This window comes from Muscardinus avellanarius (assembly GCF_963383645.1).
Source record: "Muscardinus avellanarius genome assembly, chromosome: 9".
In the NCBI taxonomy this organism is placed as follows: Eukaryota; Metazoa; Chordata; class Mammalia; order Rodentia; family Gliridae; genus Muscardinus; species Muscardinus avellanarius.
Window position 1 is genome coordinate 93,775,412 of NC_137795.1, and position 14,271 is coordinate 93,789,682.

The 14,271-nt window shown below is 44.2% G+C and overlaps 2 protein-coding genes across 2 annotated transcripts in view; one reads left to right on the plus strand and one right to left on the minus strand.

The window, feature by feature from the left end:
• Positions 1–475: 475 nt before the first annotated feature.
• LRGUK (leucine rich repeats and guanylate kinase domain containing) overlaps positions 476–14,271 on the plus strand; it is a gene marked incomplete at both ends in the record, with an annotated part of 115,026 nt that continues 101,230 nt past the window's right edge. The window contains 3 exons of the mRNA XM_080701233.1: positions 476–763; positions 8,049–8,156; positions 10,914–10,995. Coding sequence (XP_080557359.1) covers positions 476–763; positions 8,049–8,156; positions 10,914–10,995 — 478 coding nt within the window. The remainder of the gene's footprint in view (positions 764–8,048; positions 8,157–10,913; positions 10,996–14,271) is intronic.
• On the minus strand, positions 9,556–10,436 carry LOC308267244 (small ribosomal subunit protein uS2-like; the record flags this gene model as incomplete). Its single annotated transcript, XM_080701819.1, has 2 exons — positions 9,556–10,034; positions 10,358–10,436. 2 exons carry the CDS (start codon positions 10,434–10,436, stop codon positions 9,556–9,558), a joined length of 558 nt encoding a protein of 185 aa, XP_080557945.1.

Sequence of the window (14,271 nt, forward strand, 5' to 3'; positions counted from 1 at the left end):
TGTTATCCAAGATTAAACCACAAGGGCAGGAGAGAGGAGCACATTTTTGCATACCGTCTCTCCTGCCCCGCATTGCATAGAATTAAATTTCAGTGGTACTAGCTTTCCCACACACAGTATTAGGGACATCAAAGCCTCAAAATGCGATTCTGCGGAGTGGGTCCTTTGCAAACTCAGCAGGACTAGAGGCGTGGGCGACGGAAAAGCTCTAAGATGGGCCTCCAGGTAGACAGCAGCGACAGGGAATGGGGTGGGTTCGAGAGATGGAAACCTGAAAGACACGCCAAAAGGAACAAGGACAGCGAGTGGACGGACTAAAGTGAGAGAAAAAATTAGCAAAAGAAGATAAAAAGCAAAGCCACCCGGGGCGCAGGCGGCAGGCGAGCACGCGCGGAGGAGTGGGGACTACAACCCCCAGGATGCCTTGCGGCGCCTCCTCCCCGGCGCTGTCTCCTAGGCAACCGCGCCAAACAAGATGGCGGCCTCCGGGCGAGTTCCCGTGGGATCGAAAGCGTCCTCTCTCCACAGAGGCCTGAGCAGTTCGCGGACAGCAACTCAGTCGAGACGGTGGCGCTTAGAAAAAGAGCGTCATGCGTGTTCTTTCCCCATGGGGCAGAAGACGAAAGGTACTTTCCAGAGAGCCTCCTCGTACCTGCTCCAGCAGCTCATTCACCGCTCCCAGGATTCGGATGCGGACGGAGAAGAGGACCAGGGCGAAGGGGAATCCGAAGACTCCTCAGAGTCCGAAATGCTGAATTTGGAGGTGTGCCTTTCCCCCGCCCCTCATTCCCTGGCTTCCTCCTCCAGCACGCAGACTCCGCGACCACCAGGCTCAGTCCAGGCTCAGCCCACTCCTCTACCAGGACCCCTTCGTTGCTTTCCCTTTCTTTTAGCCGTTTCTTAACTTCTTGCCTGAATTAGCTCCAAATATCCCTTTTCTTTTTCATAACATTTGATTTCTAAAGAATCAAGTCACGTAGCATCTTGATGGAAAAGGAGCTATTTGCGTCGGAGTTAAGGCTTTGAGGTTTTCAAAATTGCCCCTTGACAGAATTGTCAATAGGCAGGGTTCGTCTTTGACATCCCCAGCACCTATTTCCTAGGGCTATGATATGCTCCAACACTCTCCTCACCTGTATTCCAATCTGAGGGTTCCCTCAAAGAGTACTCAGTGACTTAAAAGTTGTTTTTATTTTTTTTATTTTTTATTTTTTTTATATTACTTCTGCCCGGGCTGCAATGTCTTAGGTAAACCACACATCCCAGAAAAGAGCCATAGAATGTTCAAACGGCCAGGTCACGGCAAAAGTATTTCAGGATGTGGGGAATGTTCCCAACATCTCCACCTGTGTTACTTGGAATATTGCCTTCACTTTTTTATTTTTATTTTTCTTCAGTACTGGGGATGGAACCCAGGGGCATTCTACCTCCGAGCTACACCCTCAGCCTTATTTTTTTATTCTTTATTTTGAAAAAAGGTCTCACTAAGTTTCAGAAAGCTTCACTAAGTAGCTGAGGCAGTCCACGACCCACGATCCGCCTGTCTCAGCCTCCCAAGTACTGGGATTACAAGTATTCACTTTGAATTCCTTCTTTTCTACAATACCTCTTTTAACCACCCACCCAATTTCACTTCTTTCTTATACTTACTGTCTCCCTGTTCCTTCCTTAGCCTGTGTTCTTGTTCTTTTCCACTTCTCATCACATTAATTTTGCCTCATGGCTTCTAAGAAATTGTTTGCTGTCTTTCAAAAATATAAATTGATCTGTTTCCTTTTAATTCAACATGCTCTTAGATTTTCCTCTTTGGCTATTAGGAAGCTCAGAATCAATATTTTTAAATTTTTCAATAATTTCTTTTTTTGTGTGGTGCTAGAGATTGACTCTAAGGTTACTCTACCTCCCAGCCCTTTTTATTTCTTAATGAGGAACAGTCTAGCGCAGGCAGGCTTTGAACCTGAAATCCTCCTGTCTCAGCCTGCCAAGTACTAGGATTACAAGTGTGCACCACCAGACCCAGGGAAATTTCAATAATTTCTTTATATTTAGGGTTTTCCTCTTTCCTCTTCCTTTATAAGTTGCTTCAAAATTTTTTCAGAAGTAGATAAAGGGAAATAGAAAGTTTCCAGTATCTTCATTGTAGGATGTGTGTGTTTTCTTCTAGCTTTCTCTCTTGGCATATTGATATCTTTTCCTAGCTGGGGGAGTCTTTCTTGCCATCCAGGATGTTTTTCTTTTTAGTCCTGTTTTCTTTTTTATTCTACTCCTTTCTTTTATTCTCCGTTCTTTTATTCTACTCCTTCTCTCCTCGTAATTCTATTTTGCTCTCCCTTAATCTGCAGCTTGTTCTGTTGCTGATTGTACCAGCAGTCATTCACACCTCCCTCCACCTGGACTCTTCTTCTTTTCTAGTGTTCTTTGTTCACTTTGAACATTCGGCCCGTTTTTTTCCCCCCCACTTTAGCCCCCTCGTTTTCTTTTACTTTGACTTCCTTCTGTGCATGCTATTTATAATTTAGTTTTTCTCAAAGTGGACTGTAGAAAGTTTTGATGTATTTCGTCCATATCTTGTTGATTTTCTTTGCTACCTTTAACAGTGACTATTGCAAAACTGTAGCAGTGTTTTTGCAACTTTGAAATGTTTGTATGGTTTCTACCCACTTCCACCCCAGAGGAATTCACAAATGAACCACCAGCATACTTTATTATTCTAATTAACACATGCTCTTCGGCTATGGGGTTCATTAGTACCGTTGTTAATCTGTCTTCAGTATGCCATTAACAAGCCGTAGAAGGAGCTGGTTGGCTTGTAGGACATGTTTGGGAAAAGTTCATTATTTATTCTACTTACATTCTGAATATTAGAACTTATTTTGTGTTGTCACATTCTACTTTGGTTTTTCATAGTATTTGCTTAAGTTTCAATATGCTGGAAACCCAAAATGTTTTAAAAAGAAATATTTGGATATTTACATTTAGATTTTTTTTTTTTTTTTTTTTTGGTGGTGGTACTGGGGGTGGAACCCAGAGGATTTCTACTTTCGGGCTATACTCCCAGACCTATTATATATATTTATTTGGAAACAGGGTCTCACTAAGTTGCTGAGAGCCTCACTAAGTAGCTGAGGCTGGCTTCGAACCTGTGCGATCCTCCTGTCTCAGCCTCCCAAGGGCGGGGATTATAAGCTTGTGCCACCACACCCGGCTTAGATTTATTTTTCATATCGCAGCCTGATTAAGAGTTGCAATGCTATCATGGTCACAGTGACGCTTGAGTACCCATAATGCAATTAACTTCGAACTTCAGAATCTGTTTTGAATTTAAGGGAGACAACATAGACTAGCTGTCCAGAGCATTGCCTTTGGAAGGAAAGATTTGTGCTCGAGGCTTAATTTAGCCTTTTCTTAGTTGTGAGATCTTCATCGAGTTATCCACCTTCTCTGTATGTCACTTATAATGTGGGGACTATAATAGCACCTGGCCTCATAAGAGAATTGTGGGGATTGAGGTCTATGTGGAGAATGCTCAGCCTAATACATCACTGATACTCTTACTACAACAAGTAGTAGGTTACATGTGTTTATCTCCTGGTCTAGAGATTTTAATTAATTTAGCTTTCACAGAGTGAACATTTATGGAGTTGTTTCAGTATAGGAAGCATGCTGACTATCCACAGCAGAAGTGTCTGGCCCCACATCTGATGCATGAGTACCACTCTTTTCCAACAGCCTAATGTGGACAATAATGCTTGCTCATTGGTAGTTATGAATATCAGAGTTAGTGAGAGACTCTGTATAAAAGGTGTGTGTGTGTGTGTGTGTGTGTGTATAAAAGGTGTGTGTGTGTGTGTGTGTGTGTGTGTGTGTGTAGGGAGTACTGGGGATGAATGCTTTATTTTATTTTGAAGCAGAGTCTTGCCAAGTTACTGAGACTGCCCTTGAACCTGAGACCCTCCTGTCTCCGCCTCCCTAATACTGGAATTAATGGCGTGGGCCACAGTACCTGGCTTAAAAATTCCTAATATTAGCATCTAGAAGAGAGTAGGCTCTCAAAAATTACCTATGGAACAAACAATAGCAACGGTAATAATAGAAGACCATGAGAACGTGATTGAGGACAGGCATGGGCTCTCAAACACGATAAGGACGTGAAAAAGCATAGCAGCTCAGCACCTGTAGTAAGTATTGTGTGCAGAGATGTGTACAGACAATAGCTCGATTTCGGGAGCCATGAGAAGAGTACTGCTGTCTAGGCGGAGAGATGGTGTGTCAGGTTCATGGCAGCTTTTCCTGTTCAGGAATTATAGGTGAGAACAGAAAGAAGCAGCCAAGTTAGGGACTGGATTGTGACTGACTCTCTGCTGTTACAGGAGCCTGGGTTAGAGACTCCTAGGAGTGGGGAACTGCACTGATGGCCAGTTGGGGTTAGATGGGAGGATAACTAGGATAACAAGAAGCTGGGTGTAATAGCGCTTGCCTATAATGTCAGTATTTGGGAGGCCTATACATGGAAAGATGAGGCAGAAGGATCACAGGTTCAAGGACAACCTCAGCAACTTAGTGAGACCCCTGTTTCCAAATAAAAAATAAAATAGAGCTGGGGGTGTAGCTCAGAGGTAGAATATCCCTGGTTCATTGTATGTCTCTATAACACACACACACACACACACACACACACACACACACACACACACACGACCAAGAAGATTGTAGTAATATGTAGAGGAGAGCCAGAAGAGTCTAGATTAAAGTGGTAACAGTGGAAATGGTGGAAACCAAACATGAAAACACTGAGAATATGCCAGATGGGCTAGTCGCCAATCGAATACTAGAGGTCTGGGTGACTGCCAGACAGGTCTGCAGCATGGTCTGGGGGAATATTAAGACCATCATACATTACTGCCAGTAATCCCAGTACTTGGGAGGCCGAGGCAAGAGGATTGCAGGTTCAAGGCCAGCCCCTGCAACTTAGTGAGGCCCTCTGCAACTTAGTGAGACCTTGTTTCAAAATAAAAAGTAAAATAGGGCTAGAGGTAGGTGTAGCTCAGAGGTAGAATGCCCCTGGGTTCCAACCCCAGTACCACAAACCCAAACCAAAAACAAACAAAAGATATGGGAATGGGTTATGCTGCCAGTGGGTTAAGTGGGAAGAGGTTAAAAAAGTTCTCATTCACTTTGCCTATTTGTGTGTGTGTGTGGGGGGGTACTGGGGATGGAACCCAGGGGCATTCTACCTCCAAACCACACCCCCAGCCCTATTTTTATTCTTTATTTTTAAACAGGATCTCACTGAATTGCAAAGGACCTCACTAAGTAGCTGAGGCTGGCCATGAACCGTGATCCTCCTGTCTCAGCCTCCCAAATTCAGGGATTACAAGCGTGTGCCACCACGCCCGGCCACTTTGCCTATTTGAGGAAGGCGTGATACTGCCAAGTGATGGGAACTCAAAGGAGGTGTGTAGAGTGTTGCTCTGTAGTCTGGCCCGGGGGTCTGAGAAAGTGCTAACAGCGTAGCCTGTCTCCCTGTCGACATAGGCATCCACCTGCTGCATTTGAGGACGGAATGTCTTCTCCGGGTGGGTCAGGTGAACTTCAGACATACAGGTGGAACCTTCGGGAGGGAAGGTAGCTACTTCCAGTCCTTCCCAGGCCTTACCTAAGACATTGGAACTCTATTTAGAAAAGTAAATAAATACAGGTTGATGCATCAGGGTGAGCGAAACATTCGGATGTGGAACTTCTCACCTCGTGCGCACGTGGCAGCTTCATTTGTTGGGGACACCTGCTGTGTCCCAGGCACTCTGCTAAGAGCTTTATGCACTTTCATTTTTTTCATTCTCTCCCACTCATCAAAGGTGACACACGGGAGGAAAAGACTTTCCTCTCCCTCCTAGCATTCATAGCCGGGTCTATGAAATAAACTGACAACAGGCAGGTTAACATGGAAAAAAGTTAAGCAGATTTATTAATTTTTAATATTAAATACATGGAGTGTCACAGAGGAATAAAAGGAAATGCCCTCCCCAAATCAGTGAGACCTGAGAGTTGCTGCACCTTGCCAGTAGGTCAAGGGGAGGAGGCCAGAGGCCTCCGAGAGGAGTGTAAACGCTCCTAGAAGAATGGATGGAGGTGAGGTGGCTGATGACAAGGTGTGTCTGTGGTGCCTCTCCTCTCCTGCGATAAGGGCCAGCCTTCTCTGGTTGATGAACCCCGTGGAGGGCATTTATGACAATCGCATTCCTTTTGGAGTTTCTGTCTTTAAGTAGATAAAAGTATTCAGAGAAAGCCCCCCTTGCATGGCTGTTTTTTTGTGTGGCTTTATCTCAAATCAGTCAGTACACCAAAGCAGCCTATTTGGGGCCAGCATGTCCAGAACTCCTTCAGAGAAAATAACATGTGCTATTCATAGCTGACCATGTGAGGCTCAGAGACACCGTCACCTCCCCAGAGTCACATGTTCAAAATGGCAGCCCTGTGGTTCAATCCAGAGCTCACTGTGTGCATGTTGGCAGCATTCCTTAGGTTAGTGGAAGTTTGGGGTTCGTGTGTGTGTATGTGGGGAGTACTTTGAAGTAGCACAAGCCTGTACACTTATAACCTCAGTACACACAGCCCGAGCAGCATTATTGCTTCCTGACTTTACATTAATTCAGAGCTGGAAACGGCATATCCATCACGTTAGTCCTCATGCCAGCCACGGTTAGGTGTCGGTGTGATGACTGTATTTTCTATCATAGTGCTGATGTCTGTGTTAATGTGGTGGTCAGTGTGGAGTTGAAGGTAGCACAAACATAACACGGACTCATGTTACCTCCTGTGTCTGTCATTATTGGGGCAAGGGCATGTTGGGTCACCATAGGTTTATGGGATGTCTGTACCAAGGGCCAGTCTCCTTATGAGAAAGGTTGTCACCCTTTTAACAAATCTTGTCAAGTCTATGAATCCAGCAAAACTGGCCAGTAGGAATAAGCTAAGGACCTGTTTTCTTCAGCAAGAATGCAAAGTTTAGACAAGTACTTCTCCCCATTTGATCCAACCATCACATCATTTGGGTTGAGGGTTAGCCAGCAGGTATACCCTCTGTGGGCTCAGACAGATTCTGGCTTTCATTCCAGCTCTGTCACACACTGTGCAGTTTCCTGCAAGGTAACCTCTAAACCTTAATTTCTTCCTCTGTAAAATGGAGGTAAGAATACCTACCTCAGGGTGACAGAAAGGAAAATAGTCGGTCCACTGAGAACTCTTAGTGCCTGGAGCTCTTTGGTAGAAGGAAGACCACTTTGGTAGCAATCACCACTAATACTGGTGGTGGTCCTCCTCCTCTTCCTCTCTTCCTCCTTTTCTTCCTCTTCCTCCTCCTCCTCCTTCTCTCTCTCTCCCCTCTCTCTCCTCTTTCTTCTCTCTCTTTCTCTCACTCCTTCCAACCACCATGAGTGGACCAGCTTTCCTCTACCATTCTCAGCTGCCCTGATGGGTCTGCCGTGGAGCTGGCCGGCCATGGACTGGACCTCTAAAACCACGAGCCCAAATAAACCTTCCATCCTCTAAGTTGTTCTTGTCAGGTTACAGTGGCAATAAAGAAGACTAAAACACAAACACAAGACACCACCTGGAGCTGGGCGTGGTGGTCCAGCGACTCAGGAGGCTGTGGCAGGAGGATTGCAAGTTTAAAACTAGCCTGGGCCATGCAGTGAGATCCTGCCTCAAAATAAAAGATAAAGAGAGTGGGGGTGTGTTTCAGTGGTAGTGTTCCTGAGTTCAAGTCCCAGCACCACACATGTACACACACACACACACACACACACACACACACACACATACATGGCCACCTATAAAAGCAGTGGCAATAAAAACATTCTTTTGGCATTTATTTAATTATATATAGTATATATGTGTCTGCAACACACAGTTTTCCTGGAATTGTGGACCACTCAGCACTGAGTATGTAACTGAGTATATCAGTAAGTGCTGGGTGTGACGAGGCGGGTTGTTTCTTTTCTAATGGGAGTCCTTTCTTTGTCCACCTCTCTGCTTTTTTTTTTCTACAGGAGGAATTTGATGGGGTCCTGAGAGAGGAGGTCGTGGCCGAGGCACTCCATGAATTGGGGCGCTCAGGCCCTGGGACTGAGCAGGTCTACCTCAACCTAACTTTATCAGTGAGTAAGACAGGATCTCGTTGGGGAAGGGTGACAACATGGCGGCCCTGATCAGCCCATGTCCGGTTCCTTCGATTCTCAAAGCTTTTGTGGTGGCGGCAAATCTCAGAGTCTTGTATTTGACGGACATTGGTAATGAGAGACACTTGTGTAAATATTAGACTTGAAAGAGCACCGACCAATCCAGTAATCGGCTCCCAAATGCCTTTGCTTCCATTCTCCGCACACACTATTTCTTTCATCTCAAGTCGTCTATATTATAGTAATCAATGCTTTCTTTCCAGGAGGTTGAATTTGATTCTGTGAAGCCAATCAAAAACTCTTTAAAAATTTGCTCTCTGATCAGTGGAAGAAGCACTCAAATTTATATCTAAATCCAAGGGAACTAAGTATTTTGATATTGACTTTCCCCCCTAAGTATGTCAAGAAATAAGTAGCTTTAAGCTATAAGTTACTTTCCAAACCATACCTATCATTGGAGGAAAAAAAAAATACGTTGTTATTCATCAATTTCAAGATTTCAATCCCAGTCATTGAATAACACAAAATCTTGGTTCCAATTTTATCCTGAGAGGCTATACCAGCAAAGTGCTCAGGGTTGAGCTTTTTTTTTTCTTTGTTTTGCTACAGTCCTAGAAAACTAACTCCTTTTGCTTCCTTATGTATAAAAGCATTAAATATTCCTTGGAGAGCCACAGAGTAAATATAGATACCTGTGCGAGAAAAGCACGCCGAAAGTTTACCACGGCGCCATGGTTTGGCTGATTCCTTGCAAGGCTGCTGACTCTGGAACGTCGTTAGTGAACTCTTCAAGGGGTGGCAGGCTCTTTTCGCCTGGCCTGGTTTCGTGGGCGGCATGTCCTTCGAGGTCAGCACACTGCGGCGATAACTTTATTCCTGCAGCTTTATAACATGCTACGGATGAGTCAGGCAGTGACAGACGGGGAGCACCCTACACATATTGGACTGTGCTGGACATCGCAGTGTATAATTCCAGCAGCCAATACAGCCCCACGCAGGTCCCTTCAATCAGTATTCTGCTTATGTATGTAGTGCTGTCCCTTAAATTGACGTGCCAAAAAAAGCAATCCTTTAAATCTTATTGCAGCCAGAGGGACTGAAGCTTAACTTATTTTGCCACTGACCCCCTTAACATCTGAGATATTGCATGCTGAATTACGTGGCCTTAATAACCTGTCTTACTGAATACACTTTCTGGTTCAGTGATTACCCCCTTCCCTTATATCTTACTTCTGTTGCACATTGTTTTCTACTTTCTCTTCTTACTCATGTACCTATCTTCTCTCCTGTTAAAGTCATGAATTTCTTTTTTCTTTCAAAAAACTCATGTTTATTTCCCGCCAACCTCATTTCCACTTCACTGGTGTCTTTAGGCAGCTTAAGACCACTCGGTGGTTGTTCCGACCCACTCTGTGGCCTGGGCGGTAGGAGCTGCAGACCAGTCTTCAGTGGCTGGCTGGGTGCTCCAGTCTTCAGTAGGGAACTGCTGAATGGGCACTGAGGGAACCTGGACGCCCTCCGACCAGTCTGCAACCTCAGGCTGGGCAGCGGCGAACTCGGGGGCTGGTGCAGTCCATTCGCCCTGGAATTCCTCCTTGGTCACCGCCTTCTCAGCAGCGGCCTGCTCTTCTTTTTCAATCTCTTCAGGATCTCTGTAGAAGTAGAGATCAGGCATGACCTCCCATGGGTGCTCCCGGGAGATGGTGCCAAGCATGCGCAGGACTTCTCGGGCCAGCATCCACCACATCAGCCCCACAGAGTGAGCTCCCTTGTTGTTGCAGGGAATGGCGATGTCCACGTAGCGCAGGGGAGAGTCTGTGTTGCACAGCGCGATGGTGGGCAGGTAGTCATGAATTTCTTAAGGGCACAATAGAGCTGTGTTTTATTATTGCGTTTCTCATCACGCCAGGCACAGTGATGGCTTGTACATAGCGGGCACTCAGTATTTATTACTCTTCAGCAACCTTCATTAAACAGCCGTTATTCTATATGAGAACTTGCCTGTAATCACTCTTCTTTGGTTGGCCCTTTCTGACTCTGACAACACAATATAAACCAGTACTCTAAGTCATTGTATCACCGGGTCAAATCCTTTCCCAATCCCACTTGGAGTGTCCCAGAAATATAATTTCCCAGAATTAATTTTGGACAAAGATTGAGGAGACGGTGACTTCAGGTACCCCACTGTATCTCATATTTAAATTGGGACTGATCTGCACTACAGATATCATAGGACCATTTTACCCTTGAGATTTTCATGGGGAAGCTTTGAAAAGGACCACTGTGGCAGTGGAGGAGGGAGGGTAGTTAAGGAACTCCTGACTGGGTGTGAACTCACTTTACAACTTCATTCACAGTCTAGGCACTTGCTTTTTCTCCTACTAAATAAAAGCTTTGTCTTTATTGCTATTGTGTGTTTTTATGTGAACCGCTGTTCTAGAGGTCTTCAAGAACACTGCTCTAATTTGTCTTTTCATGTTGTATTCGTTCTTGCTAACACCGCTAATTTCCCATTATGTTCTTTAGAGAAATGCATTTTTTCTTTTTGATGGGCTCTGTGGTCTGTTTTGAGATCCTATTAGTAGCAGACTTCAGCTACTTTTCACGCCCATCTCCTACACCTTTGAAAGAAACTCTGTATTTCTTTCCACTGACTATGATTTCTAGATGTTGCAAGAAGGCCAAGGGCTAACCCGGTGAAGCAATTTTAAAGTCTTTTACCTTTTATTTTCTCAGGGCCGTGATTTAATTGACATTAGCATTCTTTGTGGATATGTTCACCTACAGAAGTTGGATCTTTCGATGAATAAAATTGGAGGTATGGAATTATCATTCAAGTCAATTGATCACTGGATTTTTTAAAAAGTACATATGATTTTTTAAAAATTAAATTTAAATTCTACATATATAAATAGAATATTGATTGAAGGGACTTGAGTGGGGATGTATAGGCTACTGGAATTATACGAAGCCAATGTCTAGCATAATATAATACATGTGGGGTTCTCCCTGACATTATTAAATATCAAATTTAATAATATCAAACTTGACCTAAGTGATTTGTAGATCAATTTACGCATTGATCCTTTGCTTTCCATGTCTGTCCCCCAAAAGAGGCATCAGTGATCAATGAGTGAAGACAAAGTGGTCTTCCTTATCATATGATTGAGGTGTACTCATACTTAAGAATATGAGATGGAACCTGGCGTGGGGGTGCATGCCTGTGATCCCAGTACTTGGGAAGCTGAGACAGGAGGATTGCAAGTTCGAGGCCAGCCTCTGTAACTTAGCAAGGCCTTCTGCAACTTAGTGAGCCCTTGTTTGTTTGCTTTTTTTTTGAAACTACCTACCTAACTAAATAGTTAAATAAATAGGTTACATATAGCTCAGAGGTAGAGTGCTTCTGGGCTTAATCACCAACCCCCTAAGCCAGGTGTGGTGGCGCACACTTGTAATCCCCACACTTGGGAGGCTGAGACAGGAGGATCGTGCAGGTTCGAGGTCAGCCTCAGCTACTTATTGAGGCTCTCAGCAACTTAGTGAGACCCGGTTTCCAAATAAAGTATAAAATAGGTCTGGGAGTATAGCCCGGAGGTAGAAAGCCTCTGGGTTCTACCCCCAGTACCACACACACACACAAAAATCACCAACCCCTGCCCCCAAATATAGAAAATGAAGTGGAATGTTTGCTTGATTTTCTTCTTTCAGAAGATTAATCATTATTTCTTCAGAAGATTGATCATTATTTCTTCAATACTTCCTTAGTTTTTGATAGTTTCCTTTTTTCTTTGATTTACTTATTTAGTACATATGAAATTAATGCTTTTTCCCTCTGATTAACTCATTTCTTTATTTTGCTTTTGCATTTACATTTAACCCCCGCTGGCCACTCCTCTTCTTCCTATTTGAGCACCAGGGATCCACAAGTTTACAAGTTTGTTCTCTCTTCTTGCCGTCTTCATATTTGTGGCTATTGATTCTTTCAGTGTCACCATTTGTAGTTCTATAAAGGATGTTTGTTATGACACCTTGTTCACATTTAATAAAATTAGTCACATTTTTCTCAAAGCTTGAGCCTTGTTTCTGATTTTCTGATCTTATTTGATGTTACCAGTGTATGCTTTTTTCTTTAGCCTTCTAGAGAAGTAAGCAAATCGTTATTTCTGACCTGCTTTCTCCACTGATTCTCTTTGTACTTGCTTCCTTTGCCTGCCTTTTAAAAAAATGACAAATGGCTTCTGGTATGATCCTCTTTCATTTTTTTAAAATTTTCCCCTAATGTGACTCTAATAATTAAAATCCACTCCTTTCGGTGGCTAAGGAATAGTCTAAACCCAAAATTCTAAGAATACTACTGTTTTTGAAACACTTTTAAATTATTCTTTTCTAGTTTCATAAGACTATTTTGGAAAATTGCAAGCAGGTGCATAAATAGCATGTTGGAATGGATATTGAGACCCCATCATTTTAAGCCCATGGGCAATCTTGTTTCTTCTATACCTCTCTGACCCTTCCCCCAGCATTGTTTTAAAGTAAATCCAAGATCTTCAGAAAGACTACTTTTACATTCTTGGCAGGAGTGCTCCACCACCCCACACCTCCAAGGTTGATTTTATTTACTGGATAAGAGGTTCCAGAGTGGTTGGAGGCTTTGCAACACTCAGTGCTAACAGCAAAGAGAGATGGATCTGTGCCACCGGGGCAGGTAGTGCACACAGTTGTGATGAAAGCTTTCCTCTTCCCCAGACCAGTCTCCATTAATCCTGTATGGCCTGTTTTAGTAATTCATCAAATGTCTGAGGTTCTAGTATGTGTTGGATACAGTGTATTTTTTCTTTCTGTGATAATAACCTTACTGATGTTCTGGTGTAGACCAAATTTCAAATTTGTATCATCTGGGGACCTCAGCAAGTTGCTGAGCCCCACCTTGAGAGTTTCTGGTTCTAGAGGTCTAGGGTGGAGCTTAAGGGTTTGCGTCTGAAGTAGTAAGTTCCTTGCAAGACTGACACTTCCGGTCCAGGACCACACTTTGAGAACCACCAATGTAGACGTGAGATGCTCCTGCCATCTGGTGGACGAGGAGGTCACTGCACCGAGCGGGACCTCAGCCGGTTCCAGGAGGAAGTCCAACAACGCAGACCAGGCAGGATTGCTGCCACAGTGATTTTTAAGACATTGACTATCTACGAGTGTGAAACGTACTCACTATCTCTTTGTCTATCCGAGTACTGTCTGCAGTTTCCACTCTAAGGAAGATCTCCACATTACCAGCGTCTATCTGCCAACAAAGAGATCTCTAGCAGGAGTTTGGAATCCCACTTTGGAAGTTACGAGAGAGTCGAGATGATTCCTGCCAGACATGCCACTAAACTCAGGGTGGACAGATAGATTCGAATCATCCAGCATTTAGTTTCTCCTTGCGTTTTCTCACAGAGGCAGCTTTCCTTGATTGGCTCATTAATTGCTACCAGCGTGTTAATGTCCATATGCTGTGCCTCTCCTAGAACCATTTGCATTTAGTGGATGGCTTAGTCCAGAGAAATGAAGTAGAAGTTGGTGGGGGTTTTCTGGCTTCGGTGTCCCCTCGAGAATGCAAGGTGCCAGGAGGTCCTCTCACACTGTGCCCCTGGGCTCTGGCGCCACCCCCAGTGCCCCAGGGTGCTCCCTTTTCCTGGGTTGCGTGTGTCTGTGCCACTGGTTAAAAGTGGAAGCACTTGGTGTGGCTTCGGGCCTGGCGACTCCCTTCTCGCACTCAGAGCCATCTTTCCCATGGCCCCTTCTATGCTGGGCTATGAGAGACACGGGGAGATGCTGTGACTGTTGCTGTATCAGATAGAGAAATGAATGGCTGGCAACAACCAGGCTGTATCCCTGACCGAGTGATTCTTCTCCGTTTCTTCCTTCCCTAATTCCTTCTGCTACCCTCAAGTGCAGCAGCTATGAGGTGGCAAAATGAGCCTTCCCAAACTTCACGTTTTACATGTAATTCCACTTGGAGTGCTTATTAACACACAGTCCTTTACTTAGTATTCAAATTTCAGGATATTTGCCTGCAATACAATGCAAAATTCAGATGTAATTTTGAGGCAGTTCA